Here is a 19,359-nt window from a genome sequence, read left to right on the forward strand (position 1 = left end):
AATTTCGCAACGTGCTCTGGGCCGGACTAGCTCATTTGTGACATGTCAAGAGTTGGGCGAGAGAAAAAAGATTAGTGCGCCGATGGCGGGCCATGTTTGATTTGAAACATCGGCGCCATGGCCGGGATAGAGTAGCGTTGGTAGTTAGGCCGGGGGCCTCATCCCTGCTGAACTAGATTTGAAAGGGTGCCTCAACTGCTACGAGTAAGACTAGGCTGCACAGGGGACGGGGAATCGCGTTGACTGCTTAGGCATTGTCTGTTTGCCTCTGCGGTTGAATCGTTGAATTCCGCTGTACGCCTACTCGTATACCCTGGAAGAAGAGCGTTTGTGCAGCTTCTCGTCTCCGCAATGGTCAGATTCTGGGCGATTCGGTTGATAACACCATCACAGGTGCTTTGTAATGCCAGATTCCTGATGGATGTTACTCCGAACCTCAGTCTTCCGCTCCGCATTCGCTGATACGTCATACTATCTCCGCCTCTAGTTCACTGCTTGCATATACTCATCGCATCTTGCAGTCTTACATCAAGTTGAATGCACCTATAGGTTAATAATCGATATTTGCTGCCGCCAACTTCTCACTTGCAAATAGTTTGATGGCTAGATATATAGATATAGTCTTTTCGTTTGTTTGTAAAAAGGTAAATGAAAAGGCTTAATTCCTTTTATAATTTGTGTCGTCTATTTTAGGGTAGTCTCATGCTGCTAAGCACATAAATGCTGTTGTATTCACTCGCCTAGTAAAACTTATTCAACCGATCTAGTATTGCACGTCACCTACTGTAGATTAGTGGAGTTTACGTTCATGTCATTGTAGCTCGAAGCACCCTTGATATATACAGTACTACTGCTGCAGCCAACAACCAATAGTCCAGCCATTTAGCCGCCCCTTGTCCCTGATGTTGTCTTTAAACTGAAAGGAGACAAACAGTCTTCTCCCCTACTGAAGCAGGTGAACAAATTCTATACAAGGCTACGATCAAGGATCACCGATATCTCCAGGATTCGTCTTCACTCGATACACCCATGCCACTCTGAGCTGACCATTCTTACATCGGGCATTGAACCAAAAGCAGCTGTGATGCGACCTTGGCATCCCATAACAATGAAGGAATGTCGGTGTTAGCCGCTAAGAAATTCCAGAAAAAGAAGCTTTTTTTTTTTTTTTTTTTTTTTTTTTTAGTGTCTCAGATGACATGGTGACTCAGAAGCACTTCAACCTCCACCAGCAACTTCTCTATGACTATCGCTACCTGCAGCCAACCCCAACATTGTGCTGAATTGCCCCAAAGGGAAAGAAACCAATCGTAGCCGTCATCTAGATCATCGTAAGTCATTTGACCTGCCGTAAAGGCATGCTGACCTAGTCGTGATCTAGTCCAGTTCGAGATTGCCTCGTCGCAAGGAGTAGCCATACAAAATTCTGACAGTAGCTATGTCTATGCTGCCTTCTTTGAGCTTTCTATCCTCCACCGTTTTGCGTGAAAAAAGGGTGGCCTTTTAAAATTTTGATAGAGCAGTTCTGTATTGAATGGTCGTTTAATTAACCTGATTGAGCATACACATGTATGTGTACTAGACGGACAGGGAGGTAGTACTGCCATCCCAAGACATTGCCACCAAATTATTCCTATTATCTTACGAAATATTCGTTAATTCAAGCTATTTAGGCAAGAAATTTGCAAAAAGGCAGTCTAGTAAACGATTACAACGAAGCTTTCTCTATCGCCAACCTAGACGGAACCCTGACTGCGCAATCTTTGAGAGAAGATAGATGGGCAGTGGCGGCCGTGCTACCACGACCAAGAGAGCTCCACTCCCTAGACCTACTCACCCCGGATGCAAATAAAATATATCGCTCAAGGGAGAATAGATAATGATTTAACTAGTTATTGGCGGATGGTAATTGTTAGGCGGTGTCTCTTAAAACCAACTCCAATAATTTGTTACAAACGAAGTGCCAGGCCACAATATGATATACAAAGAAAGGAGCAGCTTCAGTGGTTACACTCAACATAATATCCAAATGTCTTCTGTTGTCTAATGGGCCTGTTTTGAGGGGCAACGTGTCACTAGTTCGCTAACATAGAAGGAGATCACCTCCTCAGAACGCTGTGCGCCGGCCCCTATGGCCATACAGAATAACCCAACAACTCCTAGGTATCCTTCTCCCTCTCGTTATTATTTTAACTATTGGAGACACGTAACAATTCCACCTACTTCGTATATAAACAAACACAAATCAAGTTATGATCCAGCAGGGGGCAAGCCTTCAAAACTTTATTCCACGAACTTGTTGAGCTTCGACAGGATTATCAACTGGTGGTTAATATTGTATATCTTAAATAAAAGCCTCGATCCACCCGTCCTTTCATGAACCTAGCCTTTGATATATTATTTTATAGACTTTTTCCTCCCTACCCTCTTCCTCCCAAGATTTGCATCCCTTCTTTACTTGGTATCAATATAATCAAGACTAACTACAACTATAGCCAGCAAGATGTCTTGTCCCGTGTTTCCCATAGAAATCCAGTATATTATACTGCAAAATCTAATTCAGGATGGCGGAAAGTTAGCCAACTTCGCTACAGTGTCGCGTACATGGCAAGAAAAAATTGAGCAACACACCTTTGCGCGAATTAGACTGACGGAGTCACGTCTCGCCGAGTTTGATGCAATGACATCTCGCAATCGATCTCTTGTGCGCTACCTGTGGCTCTGCTTGGAACTTGAACGATACGATTGCACAACATGCGCACATGAAGCGGAAGTCTTTACTACAAGCCCCAGAGAAAATACGCTTATCGTGACAGCAATACATAATCTTTTCTCAGTCCTCAGTACATGGGAGTCGAGTAACAACTTATCACTTGATATCACTGTCTACTCTCCTAGCGACTCGGAGCATTGGTTTCCGCATCTTACCTTTGAGCCCGATACCCCATGGAGCACGAGTGACCCTGGCCAAGAGGTTGAGCAAACAGGCCTGGTTAGAGCTGCTGATGATCCACATGATTGGGTGACCAGTCCTTTGGGATTGATTTCGCCAGACTATGCTCTTTTGAAAGTCTTCGGAGACATTATGACCCTCGGTCCATTTGATCACGATAAACAAGAGGATGAATGGTGGCAGCGATTGCCCTTGGTCTCAGCAGTAACCAATGTGTTATTACGTCAACAGAATCGCCGCCGTTGGAAGCCTCGGACGCTTGCTCAGATGCTTGCTCGCCTTCCTAGGTTACGTGGGCTTCACTACGAGCCTTGGAGGGAGTGGGCCGATGAAGAACAGGAATCTAGGGATGAATGTAAGCATTTCCATTACGCGTACTGTTAAGCACATTATGCAACGTGTATTACTACTACACTGTCTGCCGGATCGCTGTTACTGACTTTTACCCTTGATATAACTCACCTCGGTCTTCTCCAGTACCTTACCTCTACAGAACTAAGAAACTTGACAATCTTCGAAAATTTTAACCAGCAGTACGAAGAAATCTTCAATTATGAATGCGAGCCTATCCGGACCCCAAGTACTGCTCTTGGTCGAATGCTTTTGAAAGTCAGCCTCAACCTTGAATCCCTCTCAGGATCATTTATGGTGGACGCTTGGGACTTCTTCAACACGCATGACCCCTCCTCACAGAAGTGGCCCAACTTGACATCGCTGGTTCTTACTTCACAACTGTTGGCGCCAGACCAGAGTCACCAACACATCATGAATATGCTTAAACGAGCAGGATTGGCAGCTACTCGTATGCCGAAACTCAAGACTATGGAAATATGGAACGGACGAGAGAAGCTCGCGGCTCTTTTTAAATACGAGCTACTTGGAGAAGATCAGCCTGCTATTATTACTTGGAAAAGTACATGGGATCTCATCCTGCAGCCTTCAGTCATTAGGACTTGGGAAGCCGTCATGGCCAGATGTTGTGGCTCTGGACTTACTATTGTATATGAGGCGCTTGAAAGTGATGATATTCTGTCTCATGGTGACGCAATAGTCAGACTGAGCGTTTCAGAGCTGGTAGTCCGGCCTATTTCATTACAACAGATACAGAGAGATTGTAACTATCATTGGTTTCATGACATATTTAATAGCGATTGATACTATTTAGTAATAAACGTCAACCTGTTACACGCCAATCAATCAATCAATCAATTTTGCAGTACCTCTAGAGAACATCCGTGACAAGAAAACTTCTGAGTATCTTGATTCCTGATACTTTGCACCAACATGTACTAGCCAACCATCTTCATTTTGCGGCACAAGACATACAGAGCGCAGAAAGGAGTTGCCTCTCAGCTTCTATGGGTCATGCCCAGGAGAGATATTAATTTCAATCTCACAGAATGTGGAAAAGAAAGCTGCAGATAATGATATCCAAGCAAGATTTCTCGAACGTTTGCAAGTATCTTACGGACGGACCATAAGTTTATATATATCATGCACTTGAGGCCAATACACGCCCTAAATTGGGCTTTGAAGATCATTGATACATAAAAAGTCTTCAATAATCATGACAGTGTATTGGACTATTAGTCTCAGGATCCGAAAGAAGGTAAAGTCAGTCTCGCCCCAACATTGCTGTCTGCTGGTGTTTGCGACTCGCTCTAAACTAGGAGCTACCGTTCGAGAAGCCCGCCTCACGGTTACCTGCCTAGTGATTGCATGTGGTTTAGGCCGCCTGTATCATCTAGCGCGCATGTACCTTGCTGTCTGCAAGAGAGAGCAGATCAGAGCCAATCTAACACGTCAAGGGGAGCATTGTTACGATGGCTACCTCAGCTCAGGTATTAAACGACCAGCGATGTTTGGGGTGCCCTTTGAGCAAACCATCATAGATAATTTATCCATCCGATCCATTCAACAATCTAGTCTGCCCGGCTAGCTCAATCGGTAGAGCGTGAGACTCTTATGAGTTACACATTCTGTATTACAATCTCAAGGTTGCGGGTTCGACCCCCGCGTTGGGCTTTTCCTATATTTCCAATTCGATTGGTTTCTTTTTTTTTCTTTTGCTAAATTTTGTATTTTGGCACTATTAACCCCATATGTCTCCACTCTTTACTTTTTGCAACATGATTGATGCATTTCTATGGTCACCCAGGAAGTGGAAGTGGAATCCGATGATAGTTTCGGTTGTAAATACAGATCATATGCTTACAAGATGGAAGATTACTGATGCAGATACTGATTGCCGTTGGAACGAGGTATTACAGCATACTGACGTAGAGACATAAGATGTAATTGCATTCACAATCTTACACTGGAGGAAGAGAGGAAAGTATGGATGCAGGTATTGGTTTCAGGGTAGGTGGATTCTGGGGGATTAAGTTTTCAACTTTCAGAATGGGAAACGCATTTTAGATAGCAGATAGCAAAAGTTACATCGCTTAAGAATTTTGCAGTGCATCTGTATAATTAACATAGCATAAAGCAAGTTAATACAGTGAAAGGCGGAATTAGTGTCCCTAAACATTTTAGTTAATTATTTTAGGAGGGGCAGCTTGAGTCCACAAGAAGCCAACAGGCAGCACTTGACATATACCTTAATGTACCTCTCTGAAATAATATAACAAGGGACAAAGAGCTGATTCTTACTCATCCCATCTGTACACTCATAAGGTACATACAGTAGAAGGCAAATTAAGTGTCGCTTAATGGGTCGCGCTGTGGCTTTTGTGGCCGTGATTCAGAAAGGCTCGTTTTGCAATGAGGTGACGACGATGAAGCTGCTTCAGAAGCTTGCCTACCTTCCGCTTTCGATCACACAAGCAGCCGCATATTTGAACAATAAGATATTGCCTATTCTAGAGTATCTCGAACTATTGGATGGCAAGGAAGAAGACATCGTCGGATTGATGAGAGCGGAATAACGCAAACACTCAATATGCGGGATCTTAGAGCGCGGTAGCAACCACATGGCTCATATCCTTTGAATAAATATAGAAAACAGACAATGCGGCCGCAGAGCTGCTGTCATTTATGTCATGCATCGAACTGAAAGCAATTTCTCAGTCGAATGCACACCTATCCCTGGAGGGCTTAAAATACCATCCTCATCTTGAGCTTATCCTGCTCGATGATCTCGTCTTTCTTACTCATGAGCTCCTCCATGTCCCATGGGCAGCTTACGTATCTCCCACCCAACCACTCCCTGCGCTCAGCAGCCAACCATGCGATCGTATCACCAGCTATGTCCGGTCGATCCGGCAATGAATCCCGCATCTTTTCGGGCGCGTTCTCGGTAATCTTTGTCTTAATTGCACCCGGATTGACACAGAATGCCAAGAGTCCTTGATCACCGTATTCCAACTGCAAGGACTCGGTCCACCTCAGTATCGCAAGCTTTGAACTTCGATAACTGCCGCTTGTGGGACGAGCACTCAATGCGCCTGAAGAGGCTACATTAATCATAATACATAGCCCGTCGGTGGTAGAACGGGTCGACAGTTGCAAGGGCAGGAATGCGCGCGCCATATTCAAGAGTCCGCGGACGTTAACCTCCCATGTTCGCCAGTTCACATCCGGGTCTTGATCAAGTAGTGGCTTATATGGTTCCATGTGAGCCGCGTTGTTGACGATGATATCCAGACACCCATCAAAGCCTTGTGACACGATGTTGTACATAGCTTGAACACTGTCTTGCCTTGCGATGTCAACAGTACAGCTTAGAACTAGGGGCTCTGGGCGTCCAGCTTGCGCCGCGGCCAGCTTCAACTTGGCTCCTAGATCGTCTGACACGCCGTGAAGATCAGCTACAGCAATTGCAGACGCTCCGGCACGCGCGAAAGCTGTGGCTGTGGCATACCCGACTCCGTCCTCCCATGCTGCGCCGGTGATTAGAACGCGTCTGCCGGCTAGGTTTAGCTTTAGTGGGGAAATGTAGTCGTACGTCGAGGAGTGATGTTTGGTTGTAAAGAAGGCGCCAGAAAACTTCATTCCGGTTGCCATGGTGGTTGACCCGTTATAGTACTCAGAGAGTATAACCTAGAGTCTAGGAAACTAGAGGATTTGTAAGTGGAAGGCCATGTAGTATTCGGGAAGAGGTTGTGTTAAAATAGCAACTGCCACATGGTATTCCGGAGGGTGGCTATCCGTTGGTTCCTTCTGGGAATCTCCGCATGCATAAAGGACATTAGCAGCTCATCATATATACATTAGAGTGGCAAGTCAGCAAGATAAATCCTAAATCTTTATGTAGATTTTCTAAAATAGTATTAAAATTTTATCTATTTAGCTACAATTGCTGATATCCCTAGCGAATGCTTGGTTATAATAAACTTGGCCGATTAATTACTAACGATCCCAAGGGGTGTATACAGTTAACTAATATAAATATCGGAGAGCGAGAGAATTAAAATAGAATCAGCGGGGTAATGGAGGTGATTAGGCAAGGACCAGATATATATAGGATATATTTGTAGGGATTACTCATGTATACTATTAAAGCTGGGAGCAGGAGCCATTTTCGCTAGTGATCATAGCGAGTCTGGTTGCTGTTATGAAAAATAGTGACAGTACCTTAGAGTACATACGACTGATTAGAGTGCACAGCCGCACGTGTCGGTAACATGTGTCAGGAAATGGACCTTGCTAAGAAAGTTAGCTAAAAATCAGGCGACACTTAATTCGCCTTCTACTATATGACACAGGTAATTGAAGAGAAGAGAGGGGGAAAGAGTAATAAGGGCAAAAGCGCGGCCTCTGGAGTAGGAATCGGAATACAGTAGGTCTTACAGCTAGTACTGGCCGCTATTAGGCCCCGCGGCTCCAGTACTTGGCTGGTATAATAAGTAGCAAGAGCCACCTTGGTTGCACCCATTACTTATTTAATTAAAGTCCTCCTACATACACATGAGTAGATTTGCTTGACGAAGTTAGGTGTAACCTGCAGTCTCGCTTATTATTTCGCCCACCATCTGGCAATCTCACCACAAACGCATCCAGGCCTGCCTACCCACTTACAACTGTAAGAGCTGCAGTTTAATGTTCACAAGAGTAATAGCCTGCTATAATCAATAGCGTGATGAATTGCCTGATGAGGAAATTTCTCGAGAATTTACGGCCTTGTGGGTTTATGTTTGCTGAAAGCGGAACTCGATAGCCAGCCATGAAATGCCCCAAGCATGAGGCTTCTTGAGCATTGCCCACCAACTATTTTTTTTCCCCCTGCGGCCCCAGGTACACATGCGACGGCTTGGTCGAAAAAATACTTTAAAGGTTATCATTTCTGGGCTTAGAGCTGGGCACCTGGGCCAATCAGCAGGCCGTGTGGGAGCTCAATGGAGGGCTTGTAGGCCAATGACTGGTCTCGGTTAGCTTAAAGCTTCCCGACGTCATGTTTCTCAACAGGGTGCCGGCAAGGTACAGGCAGCTGCAAGCACTCTGTAAGGTGTAAGCCCAATCAAGAGGCACAAAATCTCATGATTCGATGCTGATACTGCTCTTATTGGCATCACTTCGGGCATATTTTATATTACAGAGGCGTAGCATCTCCATGGCTTCATCCAAATGACTGCAGCATTTCGACGACGGCTGCTGTCCATCTTGCAGAGCCACAGCCAGATCCAGAACCACATTCTTGGGGTCAAGTTGGTGAAAAGTGCGCCAAAAATTTTCACCCCACTAGACTCAGGCCCAGCTACGGCCTGTCGCTGCGAGTTAGGCGCTCGGCTCCCAGCGTCTGGGCTCCCGTCTTTTCCTCGCTCGTCGTCACTCCCTCTTCTCTCTTCTTCTTCTTCTTCTCCTTCTTCTTCATTGATACCCCGTGTTCCATCCTCACGAGTCCTTCACACCACCGCCAAAATGTCCAACGAGATTGTTCACCCCACCATCAAGGGTAGGTCTGCTGCTGCATCCCATCTTCACCTTGTGTGCTCATACCCCGCCCTGCCATGGAAATTTTTATTCCAATTGCCCCTCCATGGCCATGTTCAGGATGGCGGGGCATGACGTTGAATGCATCGGCGCATGCTTTTGCGACTGCATTGAATATTCTCTTTTGATGTACGAGAAGAGCAAAAGCTTTCAGATGCTGGATATGACTGGAGACAGCTAGAGGCGTCTCGTTGTCGGTTCAGGTGCTGCAAGTGCTGCAAGTGCTGCGATAAGACGTCGTGATAAGAAAAAAAAAAGTCAGCCTGGAATCTCCAATTGAGCTGGAGGGGATATGCAGGGAAGAAAGCTCAGACTCAGATAAAAAACCTGTGCTTTTGATATTGCATTCATTCATCACCACTACCGCTGTGTAGACTTATGCTGACATCCGCAACCGTCCAGATGGCTGGTTCCGCGAAATCTCCAACATGTGGCCCGGCCAGGCCATGACCCTCAAGGTCGAGAAGGTCCTGCACCACGAGAAGAGCAAGTACCAGGACGTGCTCATCTTCAAGTCCACCGACTACGGCAACGTCCTCGTCCTCGACAACGTCATCCAGGCCACCGAGCGCGACGAGTTCTCCTACCAGGAGATGATCACCCACCTCGCCATGAACTCCCACCCCAACCCCAAGAAGGTCCTCGTCATCGGTGGTGGTGACGGCGGTGTCCTCCGCGAGGTCGTCAAGCACGACTGCGTTGAGGAGGCCATCCTCTGCGACATTGACGAGGCCGTCATCCGTCTCTCCAAGCAGTTCCTCCCCCACATGTCCGTCGGCTTTGACCACCCCAAGTCCAAGACCCACGTCGGCGACGGCTTCAAGTTCCTTGACGACTACAAGAACACCTTCGACGTCATCATCACCGACTCCTCTGACCCCGAGGGCCCTGCCGAGAGCCTCTTCCAGAAGCCCTACTTCCAGCTTCTCCACGACGCCCTCCGCGAGGGAGGTGTCATCACTACCCAAGGTTGTATGTCTCTTTTTTCTTTGAGAAGGCGTGTAGCCCTCTAGGGTTTTGGCCGGCATGCTAGAGCGACCCGTTCTGGTTTCCTACATTTGCATCCTTTTTTTTGCATTTTGGAACCAGCTTTGGTGACTGCATCCATACTCCGACTCCCTAGGGGCTGCCAGAGCTAGTGCTGCTTTCTCAAGAGGGCCGCTCGGTAGTTCCGAGAACAGCCGCTTATCATAAATATCATAGGGCAGGACATTCTTTGTTCAGCTAGAGCTTTAGCTCCCTATGTTTTTTGCTTTTACTTCCATCGTTATTACACCCAGTAGATAACTAACTCTTGTAATTCCGTACAGCTGAGAACCAATGGCTCCACCTTCCTCTCATCACCCAGCTGAAGAAGGACTGCAAGGAGATCTTCCCCGTCGCCGAGTACGCCTACACCACCATCCCCACCTACCCCTCCGGCCAGATCGGCTTCATGGTCTGCTGCAAGGACGCCAACCGCAACGTCCGCGTTCCTCTGCGCAGCTGGACCCCCGAGGAGGAGGAGCAGAAGTGCCGCTACTACAACGCCGAGATCCACAAGGCCAGCTTCATCCTGCCCACCTTCGCCAAGAAGGCTCTGGAGTAAGGGAAGTTGACATGGACGAAAAGAAGAGCATGGTAAAATAAAATGAAAGAAGAAGGATTTGGATTTCCTTTGATGAGCGATGGCATTAGCGCAGAAGGGTTAAAAATTCGGACAAAAATGGCCGTGAAAAGGATTAAGGGAAATATAGAGTGAAACGCTCTGAATGTGGAGAAAAGGTAAAAAAAAAATAAAGATCTAATAGATCGCTTTTCTCACGACAAACTACAGCCTTGGTTGATCTGGTCTCCGGTATATGAATGGTGTAAAAATGACTTTGTAGCTGAATTGTGATGCTTTGAATGAGTATATCGTTGCATGATCTTTCTTCAATTGTATTATTATTAGTTTTTATGGTCTTCATTTAACTTCTTTAGTCTATATTCTGCCTTTATAGCTTGTCAAACGAAATCTGACCCTGGCTAACATCAGGATACACATCAAATCTCCGCTGAGTATTCAAGGGGATGTTCTTCCGAGCCTCTGTGATATCCTCGCCCACCAGCTCTGCCTGGACAATAGTCTCGTTCTCATCCGCCTCGACCAAAATCTTGGCCATGGGGTTCACAATCAAGCTGTGTCCCCAAGCGTTGTAGCTGGCGCTCATGTCTCTGGCGGGGCTGCAAAGGGCCACATAGATCTGGTTGTCCACGGCACGGCCCTGAGCCAGCAGGCGCCAGTGCAAGTTACCGGTGGTGAGGTTGAAGGCACCGGGATAGACGAGGGCAAAGGCACCGCGGCGCGCAGCAATGGTGGCCAGCTCGGGGAAGCGCACGTCGTAGCAGATGGCGACGCCAATCTTGCCGTACTCGGGCAGGTCGACGAGCGTCACCTTGTTGCCGGCGCTGAGGACTTCGGATTCCTTAAAGGTGATCTTGCCGGGGATGTCGATGTCGAAGAGGTGGGTCTTGCGGTGGGTGGCCAGCAGCTTGCCGTCGGGGCCAAAGGTCAAGCTGGTGTTGTAGTACTTTTTGGTTTCGGGTTCGAGCTCGGGGATGGAGCCGCCGACGAGGTAGATGCTGTTCTCGGCGGCCATGGCCGACAGGGCGTGGAACGAAGGAGACTGCTCTTTGGTGGGCGGCGAGGGGAGCAGCGTCTCGGCGTAGTTGGGGAAGTAATTGGTTCCGTATGGAGAGTTGAAGCATTCCGGCAGAACAACGAGCTTGGAGCCGGACTGGGCGGCCTCGGCTACCTTTTCGGCAGCATGCTTGAGGTTGGCATCCTTATCGGCGCCAGAGGCAAGCTGGATGCAGGAGATCTTGATGGGCTTCTTGAGCACCGGAGCGGGACCCGAGGACGACATTTTACGGAAGGCTGCTGAGCGAAGGAGGGGTGCAAGGGCTGTGGTTGGCTTGGACAGGTATCTCGGGCTTTGCAAGAGTGGAATTGACCTAAACAGCATTCGCATGGCGGAGAAGAATGGTGGGCCGGGAGGAGAGAAAGAGAGGAGAAATTGGTTTATAGTGAAGTAAGATAATAGCTTCCGGTTGACGCCCGATGGCGATGCCGGCGCTTCGGGTCGGCCACGGAAGAGGAGCTGCTGCTGCTGCTGCTACCTTTTGAGCCTAAGTCTATACGGAGAGCTCAGAAGCTACAAGAATGTACAAATACATGTTTTCCGCAAGCGTTAGGCGGGGGTGTACTGGTACTTGTACATATATACATCATGCACGTCATTTGGAGAGCATGCGACCTAGAACCAAAAGAAAAAAAAAAAAAGAAAAAAGTGCTGATAGGAAGAGAGCAGACTGCACAGTTTATTCACAGCAAAAAAGGGGAAAAAAAGAAAGGAACCAATTTAGCAATTGCACGTTTCGATCGTGCGACCTCCGGGTTATGAGCCCGGCGCGCTTCCACTGCGCCAAATTGCTTTTTCTTGGTGATACTGCGTCGTGGTATGACTCATGATATAGCATTTTTCATCGTTGAAGTGGATACGCCCGCAAATGTTTGAATAGCGATGGTCCTTATCGTGCAGAGAGAGACCCGATCGTCTTATCAGCTGTGCTTGGGTCAATGCTGTGTGTGTGTCATATGAGCGAATGACAAATGAGACGAGAGCAGCGGGCTAATTGCTGGTGGTTGCCTCAAGCTGTGCGTTCATTGGAGGCGATGAAAGGGGAAGCGTCATGCAGCGCGCGGTGATGTGTTTGCGATGAGATGTCGCATTCGTCATGCAAAATGGCTAGGCGGAGGAGAGGCCAGCTGTAAGTATTCGGCACTTTTTCATAGTAGAAGACTAGCAGAAATGCTCTGATAATAGCGCTAAATATGTTAGCAAGATAGTATCTGGTACGTACCTTACCTACCATTTGCGCTGCCTGCTTTCCGACCTGTCAGGGATCGAGCGCCAGCGATCGGCCACAGCCTCAATCTGTCCAGGCAGCGCTGGTTGGTTCTCGTCTCCTTTCACTTTCATTGCTCAATTCCCGTCTCAACACCTGTTCTTTTTTGGTCCTCTTGGAGAAACCGTCCGCGATACGTTTCTTTTTTTTTTTGCGTGTGCTCAGCCATGACTCGGGTCTACGTCTACACAGCTGGCCTGGTGGCCTTTGTCGCCGGTACGTCATCAATCGATGTGCGCCCCAGCACTGTTGTTGCAGCTACCACCACATACGAACTTAAGGCTGCGATGGATTTGCCAAGCGCAAGGGAAATGGAAATGGAACTAACTGTGCCGGCATAGCTACGGCCATGATTGTCGCCTCCATCACAGAGCCCCATTGGGTTTCGTACTCGGTCACCACGACCTCGGGCGAGACGCTCGAGAAGCACATCGGCCTGCACAAGAGCTGCTCCAGCCTCGATGATCCGCACTGTCGCGATTTCCCGTCCAAAGAGCTCTGCCAATATGGCGAGCGATATTTCTGCTCCATGTGGCGCACCGTCGGCTTCATGGCTTCGTTTACCATCATCCTGTGTCTCGCCAGTTTGATAGCATTTGCGCTCGTCATGGGCGGCGGAAAGTACAGGCGCGAGACGGGCTGGCCTTTTGTCTCTGCCCTTCTGACGCTGGTCTCTGTGGTCGAGTTCATCATCATCTCTATAGTGGTACGTATCTCAAAGGCACAGATAAAACATGGCCATGTTGGAAAAAAAAAAAAGGAGCTTTCAGGACTGACTGTTGTTGCGCAGGCGTACTTGTACGACCATGACGATCAGTTTACCGTTCCAGGATGGAATCTTGATGTTTCGTGGTATCTCGGCACCGTTAGTGCCGGCATCTCCTTGGTCATCGCGGCTGGTCTGGCGGCATCTGCCTACTTGCTTCCACCTGAAGAGGGCTACGAATTCCTCGATGACCCGCTGAATGCTTGATCGATTCTTTTCGCAAGATGCTTGAAAGCGATGCAAAGGCTGCGCTTCAATGCAGTTTTGGTTGTTTCCATCAGGCGTGTTTGATACTTCTTATGACTTTCAATTCTCTCACTTTCTTCTCTCATTGTTGGAACTGCACATTTTGATATATAGCTTGGCGTTTTGGGAGTTTGTACACATTGGTCAGTGTATACATAAACGAATTTTTTTTATATATCTTGACGCAAATGGCACTATTCATATGTCGAGTTATCGACGTTCCTCAGGCTTGCAGTACGCGATGTGCGGCCATATCATACTTAATCTTTCATATATATACGATTGAATAATGAAACCACCAAGCTTCGATGCTTATAACTACTGCAATACGAAAAATGCCGTGACTTGTGCTACTGTGAAATCGTTCTAGGCCGTCGGCGGAGTCCGACTTTCGGGGAGCGAACCGAGTGACACGAAGCGGCTTGTGGCGGGGTTGATAGGAAAACATGGAGTAAAAAGATGAGTATCACCCCACTTAGAAGAAAGAGACTACATTCATTATCAAAAGTTCGCCGATAGGCCGTAAGACGTACTTGAATTAATTTCCCCAGGTTTTTATGTAACTTTGTAATCTCTCTCCCTCTCTTTGTTTAATATCATCTCCCCAAAAGAACAGTCAATACCCTCTCATAGCTCCCGTCTTCATCATGGCCGAACCAACTCCCGGCCTCACTCCCGAGCAGCTCTCATCCTTCAACAAGGACGGCTATCTCATTATCCGAAATGCTCTCCGCCCAGAAACCGTCGCCTCCCTCTTAGCCGAGACACACAGCCTGCTGGAGAACTTCTCGCTCAAGGACCACCCCCTCACCCGCTTCTCCACGGGCGAAAAGTCAGACCACGTCGGCGACGACTACTTCCTCTCGTCGGGGGACAAGGTCCGCTTCTTCTTCGAGGAGGATGCCTTTGACGAGGCCGGCAACCTGACCAAGCCAAAGGAGCGCGCCGTCAACAAGATCGGGCACTACCTGCACGCCCTGTCGCCGCCCTTTGCGCGGCTCATCGACTCCCGGGCCACCAGCGCCGCGGGCGAGGTCAGCCCCGCCGCCGTGGCGAGGGATCTCGGCTTCAGGGACGCCCGGTGCCTTCAGAGCATGGTCATCTGCAAGCAGCCCGAGATTGGCGGTGCCGTGCCGCCGCACCAGGACTCGACCTTTCTGTACACCAGCGCGCCGTCGGCCGTGGGCTTCTGGTACGCGCTGGAGGATGCCACGCTGGAGAACGGATGCCTGAGTTTCCTGCCGGGGTCGCATCGCTGGGCGCCGATTGAGAAGAGGCTGGTGCGCAAGGCGGGCAACGCGGGGACTGAGATTGTGGACAATGAGGGGCTGAAGTTTCCTCCTGGGGATGAGTATGGTGGCGAGCACAAGGAGGGCGAGGGGGACTATATCCCCGGTGAGGTCAAGGCGGGGGATTTGGTGCTGATTCATGGAAACATGCTGCACAAGAGCGAGAGGAATACGAGCCAGAAGGGGAGAATCATTTACACATTTCACATCATTGAGGGAGAGGGCAGGGAGTATGATGAGAGGAATTGGCTGCAGCCGCCAAAGGAAGGGTTCACCAAGTTATTCGTCTAAGTTTAGTCTAAGAACAAAACGGATATTAATCATGGGGGAACTTCGTATATACAAAAGGCAATTCTTTTCTTTCATCTGCTCCTCATGTCTTCAGGAAATCTATCCGTCGCTCATGCGCTCTAATGGTACAGTACATACATGTATATACAGGTCCTCCCACAGAAATGAAAAATAAATATTCACCCCCTTCTATATATACTTTAAAAAAACAAAAAACTCAAAACTTGAATCTTCGTCCCAGGTATCACACACTCTCCTCTATGCGGCGTGACTACATGTAGTAGTCTACGGATGATAGCCGATTTAGTAAAACAAATAGAAAAAAAAAAAAGGTCGTATCCATGAATGGCAGAAAAACGGACTCTCCGGTCGGCTAGTAACGCCAAAAAGAGCGAGAAAAAGATTGGAAAAGAGTATATCATGGCCCTCCCTACTCTTCATCTGAGCTCTCATCATCCGAGTCAGACTCGTCTTCTGATGAAGAGGAGGAAGAGGAAGAGGAGGAAGACTCGCTGCTGGAAGATTCGTTGCCTTTATCAGCCTCCTTGCCATCATCAGAGTCTGAATCAGAATCAGAGTCGTCTGAAGAGCTGCTGCTGCTGTCGTCCGAGTCGCTCTCTGATTCCGAGGAGCTGCTGTCGTCCACATTGGTACGCAGCTTTCTCTTTCGCTTGCTGGGTCCTTCCTTTAATTTCACCTGGCTATCGCCTTCGGTTGCCTTGGTTGTATTGCTTTCGGCAACGCTCACTCCGGAAGACACTGTTGCCGTGGTGGTATGGCTGGCATCCGATTCCTCGCCCTCAGACAATTGGTCCAGAACCAGTTCTGCGCGCATTCGCTTGATAACACGCCTGATTACATCATCAACATCCTCTGATGAAGTCCGGTATTCAACCTCATGGAAGGTCTTCCTCTTCTGCCCCGCTTGCGAATGAAGCAATTGCGCGAGCAGCTGGTCGTATCTTAACTGCTTCTCCGGGAGGTTCACTGAACCTTCCGGGAAGCCTGCAGCTCCTTCTGTGCTGTCCTTGGTTCGGATTTCCATTGCGGTTTCTTGTAGTCTCGTGCGAACGAAGCCCTTGAGATCTCTGATATATAAGTAGAAAGTATCAACGTTGGCGGAAGGGAAGAGAACGGGGTCGAATGCGTGCTTGATGAGGATGGTCTGGTAGTTCTTGTTAAACTTCCACGAGTCTCGAGCAGACTTCCACTGGTTCAAATACTCGAGCGCAGGCTTGATATCCGAAGGGGGAACAGCAGCATTGGCTTTCTTCTTGCCAGGTGTCTTGGCCTTCTTGGGAGCTGGTTTGTTGACGGGCCCCTTGGAGTCGATTCCACTTTTTGTGGGCGTCTCACCAAACGAAACCGACTTTCTCTTCTTCAGCTGAAGGTTAGAAGCTGCAGGATGCGATTCATTCCGTGACTTTTTCAGTGCCGACAGAGGTTCGCCCGCTGGCGGGGCTTCGGGCTTCCGCTTGGACGGTGTCTGCTGGGTCCTGCTACTGCTTGGATGCCCAACCTGCAGGGTTTCATTTGCTGGTTCGGGTTCGGAAGACTGCTTGAGCTTCAGGCCCAACCTCTTCCAGGCTGGCGCACGAGCCGTCGCTCCGTCGCCCGAGGAAATCATGTTGGGGTAGAATGTGATGGAAAAACCCCTTTTATGGTGCTTCAAAAGTTGGTAGAACGAGAGACTCTGAGGCGCAAACGATCGTTGATTGGGCTCTGATCGCGTGTGGTTGTAAAGCCAAACTCGGCGCAATTGAGAAGCCTTTGCAAAAGGCGGCGATCCTGGGAGCTTGAAAAGACACTCGAGGAGAAAAAGGAGCCAATGCAGGTCCCCAATTGCCGACTGCAAATAATCAATTAAGAACTAATCGATATCCTCAAAAGTTGTTTGCGCGAACCATCTCCAGCTCTTATTTGATTTCTGCTGGGCGCTCACTGATAAGATGCCCCGCCAGTTTTTTTTTCTGAAGCTCCACTGCGTATCAGTGACCGCGTCCAGGGTGGATGCTTGCTTCCGTGAATGGCGCCTCAGGCTCCCAGATTACGTAACGATGCACATTCAGCCTTCCCAGCCAAGCTCCCAGTGACTTGTGCTCTAGGCAAGCTGTGCTAACGCGTACGGCTTGATGAAGCTACTGGCAGCCCATATCGACAATCGACCTTGACATTCGCAATTCCTTCCTCTCGAATCCCGACCATAGCAGACTCGAGCAGCTGCCGTGAATATATCTTCTCGAGATCGCCCTAGATAGGGCCAGCATTGCCGTCACCATGTCTGGTACGTTGGGCTACATCATAGCTATCCCCGCCAACATCATCCCTCCCGCTTACTGACTTGCAACGCTCTTCTTAGCCAGCGCATACGACCGACATATCACCATCTTCGCCGACAATGGTCGTCTGTACCAAGTCGGTAAGTTCAGAGTCCCGAATATGAAGTCCGATTCGAATGCTTGAGTCGATTTCCGCCGCCTGCGTCTTGTCACTCAGCCCGAGCCAACCTGGCTGACATCTCCAACATAGAATATGCCTTCAAGGCAATCACAGCCGCAAACATCATGTCTGTAGGCCTGCGAGGCAAGGACTGCGCCGTTGTTTTGTCACAGAAGAAAGTTCCCGTGGGTATTTGGATCGCCCAAATGCTGCCTGACATTGACTGATCTCTTGGGGCGCAGGATAAGCTCATCGACCCCTCATCTGTCTCTCACATCTTCCAAATCTCCCCCTCCGTTGGATGCGTCATCACAGGCTCTATTGCCGACGCCAGAGCGTTCTCCCAGCGTGCCCAGGGAGAGGCTGCAGAATTCCGATACAAATATGGCTACGAGATGCCAGCTGATGTCCTGGCCAAGAGACTGGCCAACATCAGCCAAGTGTATACCCAGCGTGTAAGGACGGCCTATTCTATGCAATAGAATTTTTGGATCCATATAACTGATGCTTTCTACTAGGCTTATATGCGACCTTACGGTGTTGCTACCACCATTATCAGCCTGGACGACGAGCGGGGACCCCAACTCTACAAGTGTGACCCGGCTGGATACTTTATCGGCTACAAGGGCACTGCCGCAGGCCCCAAACAGCAGGAGGCTATGAACCATTTGGAAAAGAAGCTGCGGAACAAGGAGCATGCTGAAGGATCATGGGAAGAGGTTGTCGAGCTGGCCATCACAACATTGAGTACGGTTCTCAGCATGGACTTCAAGAAGGGAGAGATTGAGATTGGCATTGTTGGCGGCCCTCGAACAGACGGCAAAGAGGGTACAGACCCGAGTTTCAGAAAGCTCACTGAGGACGAGATTGAGGAGAGATTACAAGCCATTGCTGAGAAGGACTAGTAAACATATAGATGGGTTAATGAAGCAACGTTAGAGACGTCATTGTCTACCAAAGCGGCTCGGAGCATTGAGTCTCTCCTCTTGGAAGCCATGCCATTAAGATTTTACCTGTAAGATTAAAGTCAATGCTTTTCAAATGCTGACAACTCGTGCTATTATTTCACTTCAAGTCAGTGCCTAAAGTCGTCCTTGGCTTCGTTCAAGAGGCTGCCTAGGGAGGCAGAAGGCATAGCTAAGGCAGCAGTCGATCTGTACATCATAAAGAACGGAACAGTGGTGCATCTTACTCATATCTAATAAGGAATGTCCATTCGTACTTATGCTGCGAAATACAGCAGTAGTGGTGAAGAACCCATAGCCTACTAATCAGGTATAGCGAAAATCCAGGCAGCCGGTAAAGGAGAAGCTCATGTGACAGGCGCTGGAATCCACATGCTGACAATTGAACAATAAAGCCATCTGGGGAAGTGCTCTGTACTTGTACTCCGTACCTCGGAAAGCCATTGCCATACAGACTCTTTGAGGGAGGGTTATCAAAAGTGGGCAATTTCGCTGTAGCCTCTACTTCCAGGGGCTATCATTAGCTGTGGATGTTATAAAGGGAAGATG

The 19,359-nt window shown here is 48.6% G+C and overlaps 8 protein-coding genes and 2 non-coding genes across 10 annotated transcripts; 6 read left to right on the forward strand and 4 right to left on the reverse strand.

The window, feature by feature from the left end:
• Nucleotides 1-2,503: 2,503 nt before the first annotated feature.
• On the forward strand, nucleotides 2,504-4,108 carry TrAFT101_003505 (uncharacterized protein; the record flags this gene model as incomplete). The annotated part of the gene is made up of 2 exons (XM_066126909.1): nucleotides 2,504-3,308; nucleotides 3,339-4,108. 2 exons carry the CDS (start codon nucleotides 2,504-2,506, stop codon nucleotides 4,106-4,108), a joined length of 1,575 nt encoding a protein of 524 aa, XP_065983016.1.
• Nucleotides 4,109-4,882: 774 nt separating this feature from the next.
• On the forward strand, nucleotides 4,883-4,978 carry TrAFT101_003506. The gene has a single exon. It is a non-coding gene; the product is annotated as a tRNA-Lys (tRNA).
• Nucleotides 4,979-5,781: 803 nt separating this feature from the next.
• TrAFT101_003507 (uncharacterized protein) lies at nucleotides 5,782-7,083 on the reverse strand. Its single transcript, XM_024907363.2, has one exon. It carries the CDS (start codon nucleotides 6,956-6,958, stop codon nucleotides 6,050-6,052), a length of 909 nt encoding a protein of 302 aa, XP_024766730.1. The 5' UTR covers nucleotides 6,959-7,083; the 3' UTR covers nucleotides 5,782-6,049.
• Nucleotides 7,084-8,394: 1,311 nt separating this feature from the next.
• On the forward strand, nucleotides 8,395-10,963 carry SPE3 (putrescine aminopropyltransferase). Its single transcript, XM_024898941.2, has 3 exons — nucleotides 8,395-8,846; nucleotides 9,287-9,853; nucleotides 10,195-10,963. The coding sequence occupies exons 1-3, from the start codon at nucleotides 8,519-8,521 to the stop codon at nucleotides 10,470-10,472; spliced, it is 1,173 nt and encodes a 390-aa protein (XP_024766729.2). The 5' UTR covers nucleotides 8,395-8,518; the 3' UTR covers nucleotides 10,473-10,963.
• Nucleotides 10,727-11,959, reverse strand: TrAFT101_003509 (uncharacterized protein). The gene has a single exon (XM_024898829.2). It carries the CDS (start codon nucleotides 11,875-11,877, stop codon nucleotides 10,861-10,863), a length of 1,017 nt encoding a protein of 338 aa, XP_024766728.2. The 5' UTR covers nucleotides 11,878-11,959; the 3' UTR covers nucleotides 10,727-10,860.
• A 309-nt stretch (nucleotides 11,960-12,268) lies between these two features.
• Nucleotides 12,269-12,340, reverse strand: TrAFT101_003510. Its single transcript has one exon. It is a non-coding gene; the product is annotated as a tRNA-Met (tRNA).
• A 512-nt stretch (nucleotides 12,341-12,852) lies between these two features.
• TrAFT101_003511 (uncharacterized protein) lies at nucleotides 12,853-14,134 on the forward strand. Its single transcript, XM_024907362.2, has 3 exons — nucleotides 12,853-13,030; nucleotides 13,156-13,520; nucleotides 13,605-14,134. The coding sequence occupies exons 1-3, from the start codon at nucleotides 12,982-12,984 to the stop codon at nucleotides 13,785-13,787; spliced, it is 597 nt and encodes a 198-aa protein (XP_024766727.1). The 5' UTR covers nucleotides 12,853-12,981; the 3' UTR covers nucleotides 13,788-14,134.
• A 201-nt stretch (nucleotides 14,135-14,335) lies between these two features.
• Nucleotides 14,336-15,593, forward strand: TrAFT101_003512 (uncharacterized protein). The gene has a single exon (XM_024907361.2). The coding sequence runs from the start codon at nucleotides 14,474-14,476 to the stop codon at nucleotides 15,404-15,406; it is 933 nt and encodes a 310-aa protein (XP_024766726.1). The 5' UTR covers nucleotides 14,336-14,473; the 3' UTR covers nucleotides 15,407-15,593.
• TrAFT101_003513 (uncharacterized protein) lies at nucleotides 15,124-17,337 on the reverse strand. Its single transcript, XM_066126910.1, has one exon. The coding sequence runs from the start codon at nucleotides 17,031-17,033 to the stop codon at nucleotides 15,837-15,839; it is 1,197 nt and encodes a 398-aa protein (XP_065983017.1). The 5' UTR covers nucleotides 17,034-17,337; the 3' UTR covers nucleotides 15,124-15,836.
• Nucleotides 17,134-18,900, forward strand: TrAFT101_003514 (uncharacterized protein). The gene is made up of 5 exons (XM_024903199.2): nucleotides 17,134-17,690; nucleotides 17,766-17,825; nucleotides 17,936-18,030; nucleotides 18,088-18,300; nucleotides 18,364-18,900. The coding sequence occupies exons 1-5, from the start codon at nucleotides 17,684-17,686 to the stop codon at nucleotides 18,748-18,750; spliced, it is 762 nt and encodes a 253-aa protein (XP_024766724.1). The 5' UTR covers nucleotides 17,134-17,683; the 3' UTR covers nucleotides 18,751-18,900.
• The last annotated feature ends 459 nt before the right edge of the window (nucleotides 18,901-19,359 follow it).

The sequence above is a fragment of the Trichoderma asperellum genome, chromosome 2 (assembly GCF_020647865.1).
Source record: "Trichoderma asperellum chromosome 2, complete sequence".
Taxonomy (NCBI): Eukaryota; Fungi; Ascomycota; class Sordariomycetes; order Hypocreales; family Hypocreaceae; genus Trichoderma; species Trichoderma asperellum.